Raw genomic sequence first — 24432 nt, forward strand, 5'->3', positions numbered from 1 at the left:
AATTTGTAGCTCCCCCATCTTTCAGGGCCCCAAATATATTGACAAAACAAAGATCAAATAGGAAAGACTATCACACTGAAACCCCAAGCCACTGTGAGATTACTGCCCCAAGCAACCACATTAGTATCAAGAACCAAGCATATCTCTCATCCACTGTGAAAATCCAGTGTCTCTCCTTATGAAATACTGAATAAAAACTAATTTTCTTTTAGGATAAGTTGGTTGCATAGAGGAGTACAGGAAAAAAAAATTTTTTTTAACCAGTCTTGGTCTTTTCAGCATATTCGTCACTCTCTCCATTTCTTTTTGTGGGGGGAAAAAAGTGCTGAAATTCAATAAAGAAGTAAAACCAAAACAAAATTCATGCAGGCAGGCATAACTGCTTCTAGATGGCAAGTCTACTTACTAGCTTCTTCTGTAAATCTGGATCTTAGTCTTCTAGTCTATTTACAGCACTTTTTCTACTGCAGAATGAATTACAAAAATAAACTAGTAGTTTTAGACTGTCAGAGGCATTTTGGTTAGAAGAGAACGGATTGCTCTTCCCATCAGATCTATACAATTTGTAGTAAATTCTGCCTAATACTAGGGTTTAGCATGTTGTAACCCTGTCACCTGAAAAGGGCACATACAAACAAATTTCTGCTGTAAATTTTGCAGCCCCACCAACTTCACGCCATGAAGTGATTTTTGGAAATGAAAAATAAAAATAATACCAGTGGTTTGTGGTAAACACAGATAGCTAGAGATAACATCAAAAATCAGAGTTTTTCCTAGCCAAAGGCTTCCCCTTGTTTGGTGGGTGTGACACTTTCTGCTCACACTTGTTTGCCGGGATATATCAGGGTTTCAGCTTTGAAACTATTTAAACTTGGAATATGAATGAATATTCATGGCTTTTCTTTCATTAAGCGTCCCTTTCAAGAATTTAACACTCAAACCAAGCATATTTTCACTGCATCTTTGAAACATTAGCACAACCAACAAGTGTGTCAAAACCAGCAAACTGAAAAGAAATCTTAGTGTATTCAACTCCAAGCCACAGAGACCCGTTCCTTACTATTCAGAGACACCTCAAGTTTCAGAGCAGTCAGCTCTTCACAGTTGACATTTTAAGCAGTGATACTTGTTAATTTAGTAGAAAAAGCAGAAAACTTTTCTGGCAAAGGCCACTTCCAGTGGAAACTATTTGCTGACCATTTAACCCTCTTCAGAATATGCTGTGATTTGTCAGTAGTTTCAGATACCTTTTTTTCCCCTTTTGCAGCAAATGGAGAACTAAATATTTTTCCTCAGTGTATAAAAACTGGTGGATCTCTATATAAAACCTAATTTCTTCATGCAAAACTCATTATGATCCATTTCTTAAATCACCAGGAAGCTCTCCAAAATGCCTATATTGGGTTAAAGGTCTGATATTTTACTTCATTAAAAATGAAGTGTGTGATAAAAGAGTGAAAGAAACTTGACAGCACAAGAGAGTATTGTTAAAAAAAATCTTTTCCATTAAGGTTTAAACATGCATAAAGAGGTTTTTATGCAAATCAAAGGGTAAAGGGTTAGTTAAAAGGGTAGAAGCTAAGTGATAACTTGCCTCGGTCAAATCCCAGGATCCAGAGGGAAACGATGCCGTCAGCTCCAGCAGGTCCACCTTCTGTGCCGTAACATATCCTGCTGAAGTTGAGACCCACTGCTTGTGCCTTCGTGTTATGCACAGTAGCAATAAAGAACGTGCTACGTTTGACCATCATTTCTATTATCAAAGTGAAAGAGGTGCACTGGATTTTGTTCCTTCTTTGAACTGACATGAACTCACCCATCTGAGCGGCCTCAGAACAAGTTAATTTTAAGCCCAAGTTCCTTTTTCTTTGACAATGCAGCCCTAAAAATATCAGTCAGGAAGAAAGAGAAACATCTGCATTGATTTTGATCGTTTAATACTCAAGAGTGAAAAAGTGTAAAATCACAAAGCTTATACCACCACACAAACGCAGTTTCATTGCAAATGACCAAAACACAAGCTGCCTGCAAAGTCTCACATAGCTAACAACAACAAACCCTATTTCAACATCCTGACTGTCTTTTAAACACCTACTATTCACAAACATCAGTCAATAGTTCTAGGCCTCTCATACATCTTTCTTTATGATCTATATTTGTTTTCTACACCAGTGGCTTACACATTTAGAAAAGAGTGCCCCAGTTCTGATCTATCTCAGCATATAAATATATATATTTTTACCCTCAAAATTAGTAATTGTATTTTAAAAGCATTTGGTTGAATCCAAACTTGGCAAAGTTCATCTTACTTGTATTTAATGAAAAGCACAACTTATATGAGTAAGCTTCAGCAATGCATGCTAACTAAGGTTATATCACCAATCCTTTCAGCCTCAGGCTATGCTACTTATGCACAAAGTGTTCATACAGGGTGAATTAGTACATTAGACAGCAGGTTATATTTGCTTTTACTAGTAGTGCATGTACCTACGGCCCCAGTTCTGCATATGCAACCGTTGGGACTGCAGAACGTGATTGCCCACTTCACCACATCGTGTTGCCTGGAGGTAACTTTACCAGTGCTATCGTTATGTCAAAACATCTCAGATTAACGAGAGCTAAATGAAAAATGGATGGCTTATAAAAATGTTTTTAAAACTTGTACCCTTTTTTCATAACATGTCTGTGTTTTCAAAGCAGCCTGAAAGTATTTGTGCAAAAGTATTCATGAACAGGAACTGTTCACATCCTCTAATATTACATTAATGCACATTTTCAGTTCCTTGCAATAAACTAATTTTCCAACAGCTAATTAAAATCCTGATCATAAATGGAACTAAACTAAGTACACAGAATAAATTTTCCCTCCAGGCAATCAATAATCAATAATGCGGAAATAAATATTGGTATATGCTGCTACATCTGACAGGCTTTTCTATAGGAGTTTTTAAAGAGTTGTTGTTGCCTCAGTGGAAACAATACTGATATTTTCCCTCCTGCAATACTAAGGACATCTTCATGGTATGATTCACTTGCTCCTTACTGCTTTATTCCATCATCTGACACTATAATCCTCTGAGCAGGTGAAGATAAACATAATAGAGTGTCAGTGTAGTTGTTCCTAAGGAGAATGTCTGTCAGAGATCCACGAGGCATCGATAAATAGGCTTGACCTTATAAGCAGCTTTTTTTGTTGGTTACAGCATACATTTTCTGTAGATATTCTTGTATCTATTTTACAGAGGACTGCGTAAGTTTCAACTTAGAATCAAACTTTCAGAAAACTAACACTTACTTTGCTAATTCTGGGGCTTATCACAGACCTGATTCCTGTCTGTATGCAAATATTTAATACTTCAAGTACAGCATTTGAGTACTTATAGTTAGGCATCTTGCTGGAAAAATCAAGCTTTTATAGGATTATTTAAATAAGTTTAAAACTCACACTGCTGTACTTATATAAAGTCAGGAAAATATACATAAAATTTTGCAATGCCGACAAACCTCATCATTTAATCTTTGCAATACTGATAGCAGCTTTAATATACTTTGTAGTTTCAAGCTTGGTAACTAAGGCACACAGCAATGAATTAATCTGCCCCGTATCTGAAACGGCAGACATCATCATAGTTTTCATTTACGTTTGTATTATAACATAGCAGTCAGTTTTGAAAAATCTAGCTTCTGTTAAGGAAACTGAAAAGTGAATAGGCATGCCAGACTAAAATGATTCAACTGGATTCTAATTTGGGTTAGCACACACAAAACTATGCTTACATAACCACAGGAAAGAAGTTCAGAGTGAAAGGCTTCCAGCTGGCCCAACGCAGCCAGCCGGACGCAGGTGTGGGTCCACTCTGCAGAAAGGTGTGAGTGAGCAAGTGTGTGTAAAAATAGCAGCTTCTATTTTGTGTATCTTATTTCCTGTATGTGTCCAGAATCGTATCTTCTTACCCCAGTGACAGATATATTTTGGCTGCTATTTTTGCTTTTGCTAACACCGCACAGTTTAGTACAGTTATTGGAGCTGGTTTCCAGTCTGGACTTTGGAGTCACTGGCTTGTAATTGTAAAGCTGAATTATGGCCTTCATTTAGCCACCTGTGCAGTCCAAGTGAAATTAGGGGATTTTCAAATAATGGAAGTAGATATAAGCTTTGGCCTGAGAATAACATTAAAATTGGGGGGGAAGGGGGGGAAGAAGGAACATTCCAATCTCAGGTTGGGTTTATAGGGCTACTAATTGGAAAGAGCATCTTGTCATTTGTAAGAAATGACAAAGAAAGGATGATCTGGAAATCATTTGAAACACAATGAACACAGAATCAATCAATGCAATTTTACGGGTTTTCTTCAGAATAAAACACTTATTAGCTAACTCCTCTGCGTTAAGGAATTACGTGATGTTTGCTGCATACTTAACATTATTAGCAATACCTAATATCAAGGTAACACTATATCCCAAAATAATGAGTTGAACTTATTAATATGTATGGCCACTGAAGCTGTAAATAGTTCTGCTTAATTCAGTGAAACTAGTATCTACTTTTTTTTAATTTGCTTTCTTTTTAAATATTTTTAATGCTCTACTCTCTAAACACAGAATCACTATTCCACACAATAAATATTGTGAGGAATTCTTGCTTCAGTATTACCTCTTTTCTTTTTACATTTCATTTTAACTATATAAATAGCATCATTTTTGTCAATACTTGCTATGAATGGTTTCATCCTACAGAGTTGTATTTAGTTTTTAATAGCTACAATAACTGTATCTTTTCTCAAAATCTTTTCATTACATATTGCACATAAGCATATGGACATGGAACTGAAAATCAGCTACCTACCACTCTCATTAGTTTTATATTCTGTTACGTTTGTGGTTAGTAGCTTGAGATTTAAACAGAACTGCTGAATATTTTAGTATCTAAATACAATACAATATTAAAAAAAAATCCTATTCAAACACATACTTGTTGATTAACCTGCTATAAAACAAACAAAAATACAATCTTTTGAATTCCCCAGTAGAAAATTCCTGTCTCTATGGGTAGAAAAATCTGAACTTACTGGAAACAGGTCTCTGAGGAAAAGCATATGATAGCATGATTTCTCCCTAAAGTAAATTTTTTAATGAAATGAAAAGTGTGATGAATAGGTAGATGCTCAGATTCAGTATTTCAGTCCACTATTATTACCTAAATAGTTTGAGTGTTTCCTTACTTGCTTTTTTTTCCTTTTTTTTAAAAAAAGAAAAGATAATCAGAAATATGTTTAAACAAATTACTAGGTAGTTTTCATTTAAGTCCTTTCAGAACCACTGTCCATCATCATTATCATCATCTTCTTCCTTCTTATGGTCCAAATAGAGAACGGCAATTTTCTTTTCATCAGAAATAACTGACCGTTGGTCTACCATTCTTTGCAATTGTACAGTTTTATCAAAAAATGATCTTTCCACTACCTTTTCACCATGATCTTGGGAAAAATTGGAGAGAACATAACCTCCTGTGTTAGTTTCGTCTTCTACAATCTGGTCACTTTTGGCTGTGTCCTGTGATTGACTAACAGAAGTGTCTTGCTTATTGAATACTCCGACTGTTGCTTGTTCTCCACCTGCCACTGTAGATACTCCACCCGTACTGGAAACATCCATTTGAAAAGTAAAAGATGATTCCTTGGATCCCAATTTAATGTGCTTTACTGATCTGCTGCTCTCAGATGACTCTTCTGTTTGTGAAAGATCTTCCAGCATTTCAGAAATAGGCTCTCTAAAGATTACTTGCTCAGCATGAGTTTCTACTGGACTTATTTTAATATGCCTCAAGGCTCTATTAATATCTGAGCTTCCTTCATTCTCAGAAAGATGTTCTCTTTTGTTAAAGAGCTCTGGAGTTTCAGAAAGGGAGCCCTGATATACGATTTGTTCAGTAGTTTTAACTCCTCTTTGACCTACTCTAATGTGCTTTATTGAACCTTCTGAAAGAATCTGGTCTCCTGATTCACTGATTTCTATGTGCTCTGAAACGGGCCCCTGGTAGATGATCTGTTCAGTTGTCATAAACTCTTTGGGACCTAACTGAACATGCCTTACTGAACTTTCTGTCTGTGAAAAGTCTCTAGTATCACTGAGCTCCACTTTACTAGAGATTGGTCCTTCAAAGATAACTTGCTCAGTATGAATCTCTTTTGGACCTAGTCTAATGTGCCTTATTGATCTGTTGACATCCATAGACCCTTCTGCCTGAGAAAGATTCCCTGAGCTACTGAGCTCCAGAGAGTCTGAAACAGGCCCTTCAAAACTGACTTCTTCAGTTACTTGCCTTGATCCTACTGTTACACGTCTTGTGGACCTGTTAAAGTCTGTTGAAAACTTCTGCTGAGAAAGATTTCCAGAATCTATCTCCTCTACAGTGGTAGTAACAGGGCCTCTATAAATTATCTCCTCTGTGGTTTGGATTTCTTTAGGACCCAGTTTAAAATGCCTGACAGATCTGCTAATCTCTGATGATCCTTCTGTATGAACAAGATCTTCTGTACCTGTTAGCCCTAGAGTTTCAGAACCAGGCCTTTCATATACAACTCGCTCAATTTTCTGTACTTCTGCTGGACCAATCTTAATTTGCCTTATGGATTTGCTCTTATCAGTTAAATCTGGTGAGTGAGAGACTTCTCCAAAATCTGCAGTTTCCAAAACTGAACCATCATAAATAACTTCTTCAGTGGTATGATACCCTGTGCCTCCACTCCTTCTCATTGTGGATGAAGTATAGACTTGTTGATTAGCCAGAGGAGTGTATTTATCACTGCCTGAAGAAACATCTGTTTCTATATTGTTTTTACCATCAACAACTCTCTCTGAGCTCTCTTTTTTCAAGGAATGGAATGGTATCTTCTCACCTGCAATTACTTCATCAAGCTGAGCTACATCAAACTCATTAGTGTTAAGGGTCTGTGACAGACTGACTTCAGCAACAATTGTAACCAAGCCACTGTCCTCTGTTTGATCAACTTTTTTGATATCAAATTCTAAGCTACTGGAATCAGCTTGATTTTCTTTTGTTAATGCAGACAGCTCCTCTTTCACACTTTCTGGGAGACTGCCCTCCAGCTGCTCCAAAGCTTCTTTCAGTTGATGCTTAGGGTCCTTAGTTTCCTTTGATAAAAGGCCCTTTATTGAAGTCTGAAATTCATGGGGTATTTTAATTTCTTTTGCAGTAACAATGGATTCAACATGGGATGTTTCAGCTTTTGGATGTTCTTCTTTTAAAATATGGGCACTTGCTTCCTCTCCTACCACTTGATATGTTACCTCTGGAGAGCTTGCACCTTCCTCTCTCTTGCCTTGTGCGCCTTGCAAAAATTCATCCTGCCAAGAATACTTAATAGTTGACTTTTCTTCTATATGAATTTGCCCATATAATGAGTCATCACTTTTTTCATGAACAACAGGATGATCATCAGGAACAGATACAAAATATTTCTGTTCAATAGGTGAGTCGTCTTCCTCAGTTACTTCTTCCACAGGAGTATAACTCTCATGGCGTTGTTTCTTCTTTTCAAGATCTTCATATGTAGATGTTATGATTTGTTCCTCATCACCATAATGCCTCTCTGCTTCAGGGAATGTATCCTCCACTTCCTCTACTTCAAAAGGTGTTGAAAAATCAGTCCTTTCATCAGTGGCATAATCTAGTGGCTCCTCTACAATCTCAACATTAACAGACACGCTCTTTCCAGCCTCGCTTCCTTTCAGGCCATGATGTACTATATCTTCTATCTCCTCTTTGGAAGGAGTTCTCTCCACATCCTCTAGAACTGCTTTTTTAACATCCTGGCTTGATAGACCTCCGAGATCAACTTCATCAGAAATGTCTATGTTTTCTTGAACTTGGGACTGTACTGTGATCTCAGTCTTTATTTTCCCATCATCTGGCTGCTCTTTCTTACTGAAGTAAGTCACCTTTGTGTCTGATGTTATTTGTGAAGTAGGGGACTGCACAAAACTTTTAAGAATATCAGCAACAATATTTTCCGCTATGTTTTCAGTTGACAGAGACCCCATTTTCTTACTTCTGTCGCTAATTCTCTCTTCATCTTTTAGACCAGATTCTGCTTCTGAAACTGTCACTTTGTGAATTTCAGCAGGCTTAGTTACATGCTCATCTCTTTCTATGGAAGTTTTAAAACCTTGCAACTTTATGTCTTCATTTTTATTCTGAGATACTTTGTCAGGAGCAGGCATTTCAGTACTGATGGGCATCTCAGCGACGTCTCTGTTTCTTGATTCCAAGGTCACATTTGTCTCTTTTCTGGTTGATTCACTTCTCAATGTTCTTGCATTAGGAATATCCCCCCCTGGTACCTTCTGGCTGATCACTTCCTCATGGACATATTTTTTCTGCTCTACCTCTATTTTAGCCTCAGTCTTCTTTCCAAAATTAACACTTCTGTTTTCCATGAAAGGTTTCTCATCCATTTGCTTTTTCTCCAATAAACTATCTTTCTCCTCCTTTGTCTGTTTTTCTAGTTTATCTTTTTCTTTCAACAGAATCTTTTTTTCTTCAGCTGGTTTACTGCCTTCTCTTTTTTCTTTTAGTGAGGTCTGAGTTTCAGTTATGGTTTCTTCATATTTGGATGATTTGGTGAAGCTTGGTTTTGTCCTTATATTTTCAGCAATTCCTGGCTTTGTGTCAACTTTGTGGTCCTTGTTTGATTCTTTTGAAAAATATACTGTGGATGAAGTTGTAACTTCAGTTTTCTTTGTTTCTGGAAATTTATTTGGTTGCATTTCAGTGTTTTTCCAGCTCCTGTAGGCTGGAGTAAATGTTCTCATTTCTCTGTGGTCTGCCACAATCCTTTCATCCTTTTTAACAGTTGTGGACGGATGATATATTGAACCAAGCACATCTCTTCCAAAAGATTTTCCACTAGCTGTTGTCTGTGATCCAGCCTGTGTTGATTGAACTGAATAACGTGCAGAGCTGCTAATATTTGTCATTGGTATTCTGCGTCTTGAATCAGTGCTTCTGATATCTGGAAAGGCTTTCTTTTTATTCTGTTCTTGATAAGTAGAATAAATATCAGTGTAGTTATATGAAGTGTTTATAACATCTGCAAACAGAACATAGATGAGCAAAAGTTAAAATAATGGCTTGTATCTAAAAACAATATACAATAACAACATAAATGGTGGCATGAACTAATAAATACTATTTTAGACTAAGATTTTGAAAGAAATAATATCTCTTCATTTTCACTAGAGCTTTGCATAGGCATTTCTGTAGGTTTAACAAGATAATTATACCTGTGCATGAATTACATTAAAACTGAAAGCAAAGCGTTTTACTAAGTGGCAAATACTTGCTAATTTTAACCCATTGTGAGCTATTAAGGTATTTACTTAAGAATTGCACCTTTCACATTTCTATTAATGTCCATTTACAACTTATTATTAAATAATATATGCTAAACACCCTAGGCTTAATTGGTTTTCTGCTTCTTTAATCAAAGTGGCCTGAAGTTTCTCAGTTCTGACTGAGAATTAATGGCATCTCAAATGTAAAAATACCTTGCGCCATGTGCTGGAAATTGAAAATACAAATACAGCTCTTCATAGCCACAAGATACCACAAGGGAGAGGAACAAAGAACCTCTTAGGCTATACCTATACAAGTTAATTAAATGGACCAGGAATCATTCCCTGGCTGTAAGACCAACTAGCGTTGCATAACTCTGATCTCCTTCTCCTGAAACAGTATCATATCTACACTGACTTTGGGGAGCTCTTTCTGGTCTGGTAACCACTGAACACATCTGAACATTGACTGTGAAAGTACTGGCAGGTCTGGATCAAAACTACGCTAGGGACAGTGCTAACAATTTAACAGCAAAGGCAATTCTAGGCCAGCGTTTCAGCCCTGACCCTAACCCTGTTTAATTTATTAGTATACAGACTTCAAATCTCTTCCAGAGCCACATTCTATGATAGTCTGATGATTTTAAGATCACACGCTGCTAAAGTTAGGGGTACTATCCAGACGAATTCTGTTACTAGTAAGAATAGCCATAGCAGTCAGATCAAAGGTACATGTCATCTAGTGTCCTGATTACAGTGACCAACGATAGATACACATGGAAGAGGTAAGAACAAGGAAAGCAGATACGGATGCTTCCCTGGTATCCTCTCACAGCCTCTAGTGATTTGCAGCTCCTAACACGGAAATGGTATCCTAATGTTGAATAAGTCTTTAAATTTTCTTTCATTATTCTGTTTAACTTTCTCTTTAATCCTATGTAAATTTTTAACACTCGCAACATCTTGTGGCAATGAATACCATGGTTTTAACTACATTTTCTGTTAAATAACTCTTGCTATATAGCTTGAAACTTTCCTAAGAATTCTGATCATCCTCAGCTTCTTGCACTAGAAGAGATACAAAACATCACTCCCTACTTATCTTCTCCACCCAAATCATGATTTTCTAAACTTCTGTCGTATAGTATAGTACTACTTTGACTTTAAAATACTAAAACTTGAAAACAATTCAGTATTCATTTTGCAGTACACTGGTGCATGCTTCAGAAATACTATAGCACAATAGTTTCCTGTTATGTTTAATTTCATTTAGTTTTTTTTTGTTGTTGTTGTTTTTCTTGGGTTTTTTTGTGTGGTTTTTTTTTTTTTTACCTTTAGGGATTTTCCCTAAATGCTCCTCTGTGCATGTAATAATCCACTGGTTGCTCTCTCCTTCTAACAAAGCTCTGCAAAACACATAAAAGGCATTCAATTAAAATAATGGGAAGAACAGTTATAATATCTAAAATTTGTAAGTCTTGCAAAGTGAAACAATCATGCAGCGGAGCTAATCCTGAGTGCTTTTATTACCCCCTTATTTTTATTAGTGGGAGCAAGAAATCTTCAGCATCTTTCAGACTCTTAGTTTTCCACGTCCAGGTCTTGAGAAGAGTGTAATAAGTTGTAACAGTAGGTCACAGCAGCGGAAACAGTACAGAAAATCTTCCAAATTAGTCAATATACTGCTTCCTGACAGTGACAAAGTCCACAGATTTGTGCTATTGAATAATATAAACTAGTAAATTTTTCCAGAATCATGATCTTGTGACAGAGTCAGGAGAAAACAAAGCCAAATAAAACTTAACAAATATTCAGGAAAGTTTTCTCAGAGAAATAAATGCAGATGTTTTTATAAAGAAAAGGCAAAAATAAGTAAATGTTAAACAAACAGTCAGTGGCTTTTCTGCTGCTAATATAGTAAAAAGTGTTGTTGCAGTGTGGTTTATAAGGGAATTGTTACACCTGAGTTCCATCTTACCGTATTTTTAAATGAAAATGGGAGGAAAGTATTACTTCTGCTGTCAAACACGCTGGCTAGTCCTGGAGGAAAACACTTTTAATATGCTAAAGTAACTATTCTCTGTTCTCATTCAAGCTGAAATCAACGCAACATACTTTACAACAACGAATGAGGAAAATTCTTTGTAACAGCAACTGCCTGTTTTTTAACAGACATCTCTGTTTTCCTCTGCTCTTCAGCCTTCCATTCATTTTTTCTAGCAGTGCCTCTGTAACAGTTTCTGTAGTTCCAAGAAGCCACCGCTGCCACAGAAAGATTACCCTGGTCAAAGCTTGCTCGTGTTGAATGACCTAGACATCATGCTAGCTCAGCAGCAGTTTATCAGAAATGGACAGGACACTAGATTTATTTATCTTCACTTTAAGTAAATTTTATAACCATAAGAGCCTGAATAAAAGATTCAGCAACAGGCAACAATTGTTGATAATCTGCTTCACGGTTTTGTTTACTGCCTGTTCTCAGGCTGTTAATGGACAGAAGGGAGTTGGTTGAGTTGCTTCTTCTATGCTAGGGACACGTTTTAGCCATTCTTGGAGACATTATATCCAGCAGACTGCTTGAGAACACTAGCTGTCGTACCTTTACACCAAACTTTGTTCCCTACACAGTACGCACATACTATGACAAGTGCTCAGCTCTAGACCAACCTGACATCAGCCACTGACTGGTTCAATTCCTGCATAACTTACGTTATTGCATCATCAACCTTTTTTGCTTTCTACAGTGGTGAAAAATACTTCAGAGGTACAGCTTCCATAGAGATCAACACCACTAAAGGATAAACCATTTTCAACAGTAATTGCTCTATGTTAAGGATATCAAGATAGGCACCCAACACGCTTTTGTCCCCCTGGGGAAGAAAAATGAATGAAATTGTTGACTTCTGTTTGCCAGATACAAAAGGTAGATACCAGAATGACATCGTATTAATTCCTACGATTTTCTAGATACAGTGATCCAATAAGCCTGAATCTCAGAATTAAGGTTAAACTCTCTGTGTGCATTTTTCTCTCCTGCTGCCCATATGTTTGTTTTATCCAACATGAAATATATCTAGCTGTATTTCAAGGGAGAAGGGGAGGAAGAATTTGTCCTTTTTTTCTAGGGGTGTGAGCTGTGTTCTCCTCCCAAAATGCACTAAACTCTGCAGCATTCCTGGTACAACAGACTAGAAATTCCATGGCAAGTTCTTTAAATATGCAACTGAATGCTATAATCACTACAGAAACTTTTGTGTTTTTATACTAAGTTCCACTAGCAAGATAACTGTTTCATCAATTCCAGTTTTGGAAATGCCAGATGTTTTGTACTGATAACATGTGGCTGCGACATAAAAGTTGTCATGAGCGAGGCTGGAGGATTATGATAGTGGAGGCTTCTGACTCCCTGGCGGGGAGTTGAAAGCAATTTAATATTCTGGGATAAACACATTTCCTGGGCATTTCTGTCAGAATGAACAACAACACAAGCGTTTTAAATGTCACTTGTAGATTTCATATTTTACATGACTTATCACTTTCATACTTCTTTTGGTTTCTGGGTACATTTAGCTCCAGTAGGACAATGCTACATGAGCAAATATTATTTATAAGGTTTTCTTTGCAACCACGGATTTGCCCAGGTTCAGAAGAAAAGCCAGGCTAGAATTACCTAACGTGTTAACAACTCACCTTCCCCCTTGGTGCAGGCTCTGATGAATAACTTTATTTTGTTAGTCAAAGTCAATCCTAGGATAAGCTTTATTAGGTAAAAATCAAAGTAAAATCTACTTGACTTTGTCCAAGTTAAGAGATGCTTGGTTGGAATGAGATCTCTTCAACACATCTAAAAAATGCTCCCAAGACCAAACCTCTCATCTGATGACGCAAGTGCCAAGCAAACTGCTCTGACAGACAGGTGCTAGAGAGGTTGATGCTGACGTTAGAGAAACATATCAAGGAGCTGGCACTGAAAGTGTTAACCGTGACGAAGGAAACTAGGAATGTGGGTAGTTTGACTAAGGATTTTTGGCTGCTGTTAAAACAACAGTTGTTCAGTTGCTGGAGCAACGTATGAAGTCACTAAAAATAAGTTCCAAGAGGTAACTGTATATGGCAAAGGGCAATAGCAGACAGAAAAGCCGGATCTGAAATATTACTACTGAAAATATGTTATACTTGAAAACAAAAGGCAAAACTTCATGAAGTCTCTATAAAACAAGACAGTGGATTGATGTTTTGTTGCACACTGTTCATAATGTGTTTTCTCAACCTTATAATGTAAACAAGAAAATGTTAAACTGACTTTGGCTTAATCAATTAGCATAGAAAACTGTAGTGTAATATATTGAGCACCAGCCTGGAAGCCAGCAAACTCCGGTTCTGTTCTGACTTTGACAATAGCTTAAAGCTTCACTTCAGGCAAGTCATTTTATTTTTCCATTCCTCTATGTCCTTTTTTAATCTTAATTATTTAAGCTATAACCTCTTTATGGTAAGAACTGTTTGCAGTATGCATTTAAACAACCTGCAGAATAGGGTATCAGTCTCAGCTGTATGAACTCTAAGTATTTAGAGTCATATCAAAAAACATTTCCCCAAGCAGCATTCTTTTATGAAGAAACCATATTAGACACTTCCCAGAAATCAGAATCCAAATGACGTAAACCTGTGCTGTGCTAAGGCTTAGTTTAAATGTTGCCAGAAAAAAAAATCCACCATTAATTCATCTCATTATTACAGTCATTTATCTAATGTTAGCATCTATGGGCTAGTCAACCTGGAACCTCACTGTGTGCTGCGTGATAATAGAAGTAACTAGAACTTGATGGTCTCCAAGAGCAGGTAGATGAGATAAACTGGTTGGGATGGGAAGAGAGAAGTTACCAAAACCAAAAGGATGCAGTGCAAATGTTATCATGGTCATTCACATACAGCAGTAACTTGTTCCGTCTCAGTTACAGAAATTGAAAACCTTAGAGAGAGGCACTTAGCCAACAGGCTATAACAATTCAGCCTCTCTGTTTTGAGTATGTGGGAAAGAATTATAGAATAACCTCTCCAAGATGTGGAATGGAGGAAGCACTTTTAGGGGGAAAGGCTACTCCAACACATCTTTTTTCCATCATGGCACAGGAGGACAAGAAGTGTGTGAAGGAAGGCAGGTAACTGCACAGTAAGTGCCCTGGACATAAAAGATGCTGAATGGTCTCCAGGAAAAAAAAAAGAAAGAAAGAAAGAAAAAGAAAAAAAAAAAAGAAAGATAGGAATGATGGCATATTGGATGGTACAAGTATAAACAGGAAAAACTAAATCTGACTGGAAAAAACACAGTAAGTAGCCAAGGAGGCCTAAATGCTGGTGATGGTTTCTTGAGAGTGGAAAGGTTTAGGATAAGCATTAGGAAACCAACCTAAGAAGCACTGGAAAGTCTGGCAGCTATAGCAAGACATCTGGAAAATGACCAAGACCAAAAAGATGCTTTGTAGGCTCTGGGAAGTAGATGCTTCAAAATACAGGGCAGTAGCCTAGGTCATTTGCATGACATTGGAATTTTAAAGTAAAACTTTTTAACTTTGAACAACAACATAGGTTAGAGAAGGCAGAAAAATATTTATCCTCAGACAGAGGCTCTAGCGATCCTCTGATATTTGAAGATAAGGAACTTCTGGCAGTTGGGGGGGAAAGGCTTGATAGTAATGCTGATCCTAGACAGATTTTCTGTCTATCTCTGGGAGTCTTAATGGTGGATAGTTCACTGTTTCTTTTTAGAAATAAAAGTAATTTGAGTTTAGGTAGTTTGACAGGTTTCCAGCATCACAGAACAAAACTGTAAGGTACTTGATAAATATTTACTCCAGAACTGGAGAAAAATGATTGCAATGAAGGCTTCTACAAGGTACAACTTCATAAAGCCATGTAAGATGTATTTCACTTCCTTAGTGAGGCACAGATCCCAAAGCAGGAAGAGTGGGCAGAATCAGAGAGGAAGTATGCTTGGTCCTTGGGGAAGGGTGTTTCTTGCAACAGCAGTCCTTCTTGCCAGTTCAGGAGCAGCTTTTACTAGTGGAAGAAACTGGCCTTAAATCAGGACCTGTAGGAGTTGTAAAACAAAGGGAAAATACAGGGTGGGAGGTACAAAGGAAGCTTCATGGAAAGAAGCTCACCAGACACCACATCCTTAGCCTACAATGCCAGGAGAAGAGGTGCCAAGGCCTTCATGGAAACTTCTCAAAGGGAAGTTCCAAATGTTGAGCTTGAGTGTGTATAGGTACCTTCAGCTGCCTATAGGCATAAGCAAGGGTACATGCCAGTATCCTTCCTGAAGATGAACTGAAGCTGGCTTCACATATCCTGCTTATCACAGATAAAAAAGTCTGGCAGATAAAATGAGATACAAAAGAACATCAGCAGTCCAGAACTCTGTTACTAAACAGCTTATTAACTGGATCAATACTGCTCCCCTTCCATAGCAGTGTTGATAAAAGTTACCCAGTAGGGAAGGCATTATATTTTAAAATGAAAAGAGAATGAGAGGGAAGAGGGAAAACATACAAAATGTGTGGGAGTGGGGTAGAGGAATCAAAACAATCACTTTTTAGCTTCTGAGATTATAAAAGAACTTTTTTCACAGGCATAACAGAGTGTTTTCTGACATGTAGGAAGAGCCACTTCTCTGTTTTCATCTCCAGACCTTCTTCAGTGGCTGAATGCTCATTTATCCACTGAAGTCTGCCTTGCCAAGGCAATCAGTTATACTGACAAGCTGCATTTTCTAAACAGATGAAGAAACCCTACAGGTTCAGGAAGTATCTTAATCGGACAATGAACAGAGGCTGCAGGTGATGCCAAATTGCTCCCTTCTCATTAACGAGGGCTGGGAATCTTTAGACCAACTAATAATGCTACAGATAATCAGTGATATAGCCTCTGGAGAAGTTCCAAGATTGACCAGGCTAACAAGTTTTTACAAAGCAGAAACATTGAAGGTTCACTTATTAGCTAAGAGTGTGTCAAAACAACTAAACACTTGAGCATCGTCATTCCTACTTCTGGGTGAATACTAATAGTTAAAGCAATTATGAAACTTATGTTACTGTAAAAGTGCACAATCCCATTTTGCAGATGAATAAAGGGAGAGGTTAAAACACAACATAAAAAGTCAACATCAGAGCTAGGATTAATTTTAAAAGTATCATATGGTTTAGCAAAAGTAACAGAATTAACACACACAAAAGGATCACTGTTGGCTCCCTTTTCCAGGGTCTGTTTCTTCCGCTAGTGGTGCTCCAAACATTACCGGCCTTTCAAGGATCACAGGGATCTCACTGAACCTCCAGGTACTGCTACTCCTCAGTTCACCACAGATGACTTGTCCCAGATACCGTTTCTGATTTCCTCCCTTCCAGAAGCCAGACTCACTCACTCTTTACTAGCTGTACCACACAGCTTAGCAAGTTTCTTTATACTAAGTAGAACTCTTCATAAAAAATAACAAAGTATCACACAGTGGTGTCTAAATTCACAGCAACCTGAATTTGAAAAAAATCGAAGCTCTGGGACCTTCTTTGGTACATAGCATGGAGCTTCTTACACATTGCTCCCATTATACACAATGCATATATATATGAGCACTGGCTATGAGAAATTCTGTATTTAGGTCATGATATATGTCTTTAAATACTATGCTTTTACCTTCCTGGTCTGCACATCCTAACATAAAATTCTGGGCATTTTGCATGGACCCTCTTTGCTCTTTGAAGGGCTGTAGACATGCTTTGCGCATTAGTCTATTACCAGCTTGCTCACAGGTTACTCTTTCAAGCACCTCACATCTTCAGTAGTACAACTACAATTAAATTTCACATATTTCAGTGTATCACTTGCATCTGTGCACTTCACTCCTAATTCAGATGGCGCAGCCTTCAGTGCTTGTTGGTTCATAGCAACATTACACAACGTTTACAGGGCACAGAGGCACGTATCATACATAACTTGTAGCCACACTGTGTGGCTATTCATTATTCAAGATAATGAATATCTGAGACACACTCCTTACAAAGGACGTCAAAGCAGGCTGACATTCAACTTTTGCGAATTATTGCTTTGCTCAGTAAGAATTACACTCCTCTGTATTTGAAGATCAATATATCCATGACATTTATTGAAAATATTGTGCTAATAGTAGGAAAAAACATAATCTTTACAATAAAATCTCTAATCCGTAAGCTTTTTTTCCCTATTTTTCCTCATGAGTCACTTTTATGCCATGTGCCCACAGATGCATCCTGATTCTCCAGATCCAGACAGCAGAATTACTCTGGCTTTTCAACTGCACAACTAGCAAGTGGCTGGAGAGTATACAGTATATACAGTACCGAAGATTTATTAGCAGAGATGTTGTATGTTGACATCTCAAACCCAGGGATGTTTTCATAATAAACCAAGGATGGAGAAAGCCAGGATTTATCAAATAGACTTTTCAGTTATCTTTCCATTATTCTACAACTGAAGCAAAACAAGAATGGGGAACTCACTGCTTCAGTTGACAGACGGCAGCTACACTACCTCATATTTAACTGAATACAGCTTAGAGACTGTAATCTGAGATTCCTCAGCTTGTATTCAAATACTCTATCAACAATTTACATCAACTTGATACCAACTTGATGAGGTCTAAAAAGATGCCCTAAGTACCAATGTATCTGAGCAAAGTTAAAGGGATTTTATTGGCTTCTCTAGCATTTAAAATAAGGGTATTTTACAATCTTTATAGTCGCCCCAGAGATCTCCGAGAATCATTCTGTATTAACAGCCTTTTGAAGGTATGTATCTTCCTTTCACAAACAGCACACTCAAGCACACAATGGCTTGGTGACCCGAATCACAGAACAAGCCAAGAGCAAGCTAAGAACTGATACCAGGAATCCATTCACTTTGTTCGAACAAGCGAGATAGAGTCTTGATCTGAGACCCTTAGAGTACCTGTCTGCATTTTAAAATATTGGAAAAAGGATGAATGCGGTTCCCATGTCTGTAAAAAGCAATTTAGATTTTCCTATCGTTAGGCAGCTCAGCATGATTGAAATTCTTACCTGTAAGTTTCAATTTCAAGGATGAGGCCTGCTTTCACTTGCAGGAGTTCTTGATAGTCCTTTAGGTAATCTGTGATGGACATGGTCAGGAACTGCTTTTCTTCTTCTAGGGCATCGATTATCCGCTAAAGAGAAATATTGCCTTTTAGTTTTGAAGAAACAAAAATGTCACACTTGGATGCCTAACTTAAAAGTTTTAATTAATAAAAATCTAAAAGAGCAATAAATCAACATGTTCTATCATTTCAATAAACAGAACAGAACTGCTCTAGGACCTCCCTATATACAACCCATAATACCTTGCTGCTGAAGCAGATTTTTATGCTAAGATTGCACTGTATGCCTTACGAAACTAGTTAAATATTTAAGCCAAACCCATTCAGATGCCCTGTACGAGAGCTATCAACATGCATAGCAAAAACTTTATGCATCAGTGTGGCTCATTTTGTCATTTTAAAGGCTCAGATGTTTTAAAATCATACTTAAGATGAATTCTGGCAATTGCTGTGCCACAAGTTGCTTCGCCACAGGTCCCTTCTAGCCCAGTTTTCTACAGTATTTGGAAACCTGCCCTGTTGTGCAGATATCCAGTTTCATCCTGCCTGCTACTCAAAAGGTACAGCAGTGATTGCTCATTTTCATCTTGAGAAACTGAACTGTGTATAACTTTGTACCTTTACGGGGGAGAAGGAGGAAATTTTAGATAATTTATATGGCTCCTGTAAACAACTTGGGAGCAGCACTGATGAGATGAAGGGTAAGGCCTGCCCACATTTTCCTTACCAAGTTGTGGAAATGTAACAGGGGACCAACAATTAGAAAAATACCCAAATCCAAAGTCATCTAAATGTGAAAGTACACTGAAATACAAGATGGGCTGAGGACCGAATAACTGTACACAACAGCAAAAGCAAGGTCACGCAACAGAACATTAAGGTCTGATTTAGACCAACACAACTGACTCTTCTGCTCTCGAAAAGGACATCACAGAATGCAAGTGCTTTAATCCCTGGTGTTACCTCTCACATGAAGGGCAAATTCACAGCTCCAGAAGATAAGCCCTCCCCAGCTAACGGAGAGGCGTTTGTTCTGCCCAGACTCAGAACTGGAAGTATCAGAGTCACCTCCCGAGTGCTGTCCTTATGGCTTCTTCTCCACAGACCCAATCTACTAACCTGGACCAGTCCTCCCTAGCTGGCAGACTGATATCACCCAACGTGCTAGAGATGGAGCCTTCACCTGGAGGCTAAGGCAGCAGAAGTGAAATCTCAGCAAAGGCTTGTTTCTGCTGTGTTCACATCGCTCTGCAAGGCCACAAAACTGTCATTTGCAGAGCAAAACCTCACACACATACAACACCTAAGGAATTCATGACAACATGTTTTGTGTTGCATCTTAACAAAAGCTTTGCGATACAATCTGGAAAAAAGGCACTGGTAGGCTAGTTTTCAGAAATTCAAAATACATCGTTCTTATGCAGCAGGAGTTTAAGTATCACAGCATGGGAAACAGCATAAAACCAAGATACAACCAGGGACTCTCTGAACTGGTTAACACCAATGTGATATTTAAGAGTTTTTTGTTTTTTGTTTTTTGTTTTTTTAATAAGGGTAAAAAGAGAGCACTATGAAGAAAGCTGCTTGAATTGGCTTTGATATATGTGTGCATATCCCTCTATGTAATAGACGTGTTCATCTGCTCCTTCATTTGCACTTGCAGCTGTTGCTACATGATTAAGCTGATAGTCAGGTATTCATGAAGACTCCCATTTTATGGCAAAAGACAAACCATATCTGCATGTCTGCAGCAGCACTATCAACAAATTTATCCAGACTGTAGTGGGGGTAACATCTTGTGTTGTCATGCAGGATGACAAGCTGAACCACTGACCTTTAACAACTCTGAGGCAACAGTACTATTCAAGAACTGACACAATGGAAAATCCCAGAACAAGAAGGAAAGAAAAAAGTGCCAGGCCCTGCTTTTAAAAGGAGCAGGCTATCTAAGAAGCATGGACAGGGTGTTGCCAAGACCAGTAGACTCAGCAAAAGACAAAAAGAAAAGATAGGATTTCTATGGGACCAACCCTTAAAGGACTCCAAAAACTGATGACACCTTGATGCAAAGCATGAAGTGATTCAGGTGTTTGTTGTCTCCTCCTTAAACATATAAATTTCTTAAACTGACACTAAAGGGGAAATGTGCATGCATATGTTAAGAAGAGTTTCACCATCACAGGTCTTGCCACAGTCACAGCAAAATCTATACAATAAATCTGCACACTGAACTAAACAAGGTAGGGGAGCTCTAAAAGACTTGGGAGAGTCATCTTACGTCTTAAGACATATGAACTTCAGACCTTCATCCTCTAAGGTCTAAAGTCTGATTGCAGAATCAGACTTTGAAAGTTACCTACATGTCCTCCACTACACTTGGAAAGCACGTGGGATCCAAAAGCCTGAGTTAAATACAGTATCCTAATGATTACCATAAGGGGATACAGAACTCAGCCAGCTGTGTAATATTTCCGGAGGAATTTCTTCCACCAGGGCAGACGTTGTATAGACTGGGTGGCAGATGGCCACCCATACAGTCCTCCAGTTACTGACATTTTAACATAGTGCAGAGGACAATTGGTTTGAAATCCAATTTCCAAGCATGCTGAAAGGGTATATAAGCCACTTTGGCAAAGTTCAGGAGATTAGAAGTTGACAAATTTCCATCTTGTAAAAGATGACCTGTATCGTTGCGTCCATGTTTTCTTTGCACAGGAGTCTCCCCAAAGGGATTAGCTTGGAAAGATTTGTTTCTCATCCACATCAACCCTTCCCACCCCCTAAAACAACAACAAAAAAGAATCCCAACGAAGTTCCAGTAAAACTGAGTAGAAGTGATTTTCTCATCCTTCAGATCTTCCTCACTGGCCAGCAGGAGGAAATTTTAGAAGGGCAATGGGGGGAAAAGAATGTATGTGGCTGTCCAAGCTGTATTTGCTCAGGGAGTAAAGACATGACTCCAGGCTCCAGCACTTTCCACCTGGTACTATTTACCGATCCTACAGTTTATTCGGAGGGACACTGCGCTTAGCCGTCCGGAAACTGGTACCAAAAAAACCATGCAAGATATTGCTATTAAATGTTAATTAGGCTAGATGATTTCATCTTGTTTGGAGCCCTGTTAACAAGATATGGGAACCAGTCCTAAACTCATCAGATTAGTGAAAAATTTCTGCTTGCTTTCAAAGAGGCAGAGTGAGCCATAGCCTTTTTTTTGTTGGGTTTTTTTTTTTACATATAGAAAATACAGGGCTTTCTGCTATCTGCTGCTGTGATTCCATATGGGAGCTGCCACTCAACTCCTTGAGTTTTTGCACAAGTATTGCCACACCATACAGCTAGAGTAAAGGAAGGAAGACACAACAGATCTACTGAGTTCATCCCTCAGCACCCAGGACCAGTAAAAACTTTCTCTACAACATATGGTTCAGAGCTTGCTTGGCTCAGCTTAATAGCAACTGCAAACAGATATTTCTATGTAACATTGCCCAAAGCTTCAGTGAGCATAGGGACAGTGCAGGAGACAAAGATGGACATATAAGGCGACTAGATGATATATGGAAAATATGAATAAATCTAATTGTTATTGCAGCTGCAATGGACACTCGTAATCACTTGACTTAAATCTGAACATACAGATCATTTCTATGTGACACTTTAAAATAAACAAGCATGCAAGAGATGCTTTTTAAAGAGTCCATGCTGAACATACTTTCACCAATAAAAGAAACAATGAGGAAAACAAACAGGAAGGAGGTTTTTTTCTCTTTGCTTTTTCACTGGGTTTTGACTGATGGATAGATTTAATTAGTAAGGGATTTACATGCAACATCTTCTGAAGCTTTGGATATGTTTACATATATGTTCAAAAGAAGAATAATTTGGCCTGTCAAAAATCAAAAAAAATGTTGACTGAAAAGTTGAAAGTCTTTCTGATTGCCTCTTACATACTCAACCCGCCTCAGTTCACAGCAATCTGCCGACTATACAACTCGCAAACAACCAACAAATTTACAAAAACCAGATGCGCAGCAACAGGTCCGGCGGCAGGCAGCATCTCCCCGATCTACCGTGGCGGCTGCACACAATGTGCTTATTAACGCGGCGGGCTCGGGCAGAGCGTTAATAAAAGGCCTAACAACAAACAAAAGAAACGTTGTGCTCAGGAAATGGAGCCGTGGCCTGGATGAGCTAATATGCGCATCTAAATCTGATGAACTGATGTTTTTTGCTGTCCCAGCGTATCTGTTCACGCACGGGGCGATTGCACATAGTACCAAACGCAACTCAGGCAGCAAGTTCGCAGCTAGAGATGCTGCGATAACCCGCTGTTCAGAGACACTGAACGTTTTAACATCTTCCTCCGACACCGGGCACCTACACCATTAGAGTTTTACCTTGAACCCCACCTCGGCCTGCAGCGTGGCAGTGACCCTGCTGACTTAAGCGGGGAGAAACCCCGGTTCATCCGCCGCCCCAAGCTGGGGCCGGCAGCGCGGGGCCGGCTTCAGCCGCCAAGGGCAAGCGGGCAAGGGAGCACCCACCGCCCAGGAGACGTCCTCGGGGGTGCCGTCTCCCTCCCGACTCCCCGCGCTGCCTGCCCAGGAGCCGTGGGGCCCGCGGGTGTCGGGACTGCAGCCGGGCGCTGCCGCGGCGCCCGCAGCGCGGGGAACCGCACCTGGTACTCGTCCAGCTGGGCGCCGTGGTGGTCCCGCAGGGCGAGCAGCTCCCGCTGCAGCCGCTCCCGCAGCGCGCACAGCTCCCGGCCCTGGCGCTGCAGGTCCTCCAGGTGCTGCCGGCACTGCCGGCTCTCCTGCCGCAGCAGCTCCAGGCTCTCCTGGCTCTGCCGCGCCTCCTGCTCCTGCAGCGCCTGGATCTGCTCCTGGTAGCGCAGCAGGGTCTCCCGGCAGCTCTGGCCGAGCAGCAGCTCGTAGGTCTCCTCCAGCTGCTCCAGGCTCAGCTCGGCTAAGGGAGGCGGCAGGGCGGCCAGCTCCACGCGCAGCTCCCGCACCTCCAGCGCCTCCCGCCGCTGCCGCTCCGCCAGGTGCCCGTGCTCGGCCTGCAGCCGCCGCAGCAGCTCCTCCAGGGCCGTGCACTCGCCCCGCAGCCGCTCTAGCAGCCGCCGCTGCGCCAGCAGCTCGGGCTCCAGGCGCCGCCGCATCGCCAGCACCTCGGCGCCCAGCAGCTGCAGCTGCTCCAGCTCCCGCCGTAGCCCGTCCCGCTCCAGTTCTGCTTCCAGCTTGGCCCGGGTCAGCTCGTCCAGCTGCATGCGCAGCGCGGCCAGCTCCTGCTCGGGCACCCGCAGCCCGACCAGCTCCTGCCGCCGCAGCTCCGCCAGCTCCCGCGCCAGAAAGCGGTTCTCCTCCTCCAGCTCCCGCACGCGGGCCACGAAGAGCCGCAGCCGGGAGTTGAGCTCCTGCAGCTCCCTCTTCTCGTCCCATCCCGCTTCCCAGCGCCGCCACATCTTGCCCGGGATGGAGGTCGCGGGCGCTGCCGCCTGGCCGCGGGGCTCTGCGCGGAGCTCTGCGCGGCGCCGCCGCCCGCGGGACGCTGCCGCCCGGCCCGGCTCGGCTCGGCTCGGCTCGGCTCGGCCCGGCCCCCCGCGCCGCCGCCAAGCGCCGCCCGCGCCGCCGCCGCATCGCCGCTGCCCTGCGGCGCCCCCTGCCGCAGGCGGCGCCGCGCTGCAGCGCTGCCCCGCGGCGCGGCGCGGCCCGGCCCGGCGCGGCGCGGCCCGGCCCGGCCGCCGCGCGGCTCGCGCCGGGCTCTGCTCGGGAGGTGCAGGAAGCGCCCCCGGGACATCCCCGCCACGGCAGGAGCTGCGCCTGGTTCTCCGCGGCCTGATTTTGCACCATATAAGGGCTGGATCCCGGAGAAGCCCTTCCACTGAGTGCCCTGGCGCTGGCTGCGTGCGCGCTGCCCGGCGAGGG

At 40.6% G+C, this 24432-nt stretch overlaps 1 protein-coding gene across 1 annotated transcript; it reads right to left on the bottom strand.

Moving 5' to 3' along the window:
• Positions 1 to 1920: 1920 nt before the first annotated feature.
• On the bottom strand, positions 1921 to 24062 carry SYNM (synemin). Its single transcript, XM_062584239.1, has 4 exons — positions 23184 to 24062; positions 18450 to 18574; positions 10690 to 10763; positions 1921 to 9113 (listed from the first exon to the last, which is right to left on the bottom strand). Exons 1-4 carry the CDS (start codon positions 23967 to 23969, stop codon positions 5311 to 5313), a joined length of 4788 nt encoding a protein of 1595 aa, XP_062440223.1. The 5' UTR covers positions 23970 to 24062; the 3' UTR covers positions 1921 to 5310.
• Between the last annotated feature and the right edge of the window lie 370 nt (positions 24063 to 24432).

The sequence above is a fragment of the Rhea pennata genome, chromosome 10 (genome assembly GCF_028389875.1).
Source record: "Rhea pennata isolate bPtePen1 chromosome 10, bPtePen1.pri, whole genome shotgun sequence".
Taxonomy (NCBI): domain Eukaryota; kingdom Metazoa; phylum Chordata; class Aves; order Rheiformes; family Rheidae; genus Rhea; species Rhea pennata.

Coding starts and splice junctions, on each gene's coding strand:
- SYNM (XM_062584239.1), bottom strand. CDS start 23,969: ATGTGGCGGCGCTGGGAAGCGGGATGGGACGAGAAGAGGGAGCTGCAG. Junction 18,575..23,183: donor CCCAGCTGGACGAGTACCAG/GTGCGGTTCCCC, acceptor ATTTCTCTTTAG/CGGATAATCGATGCCCTAGA. Junction 9,114..10,689: donor TTTAGGGAAAATCCCTAAAG/GTAAAAAAAAAA, acceptor TTCTGTTTGCAG/ATGTTATAAACACTTCATAT.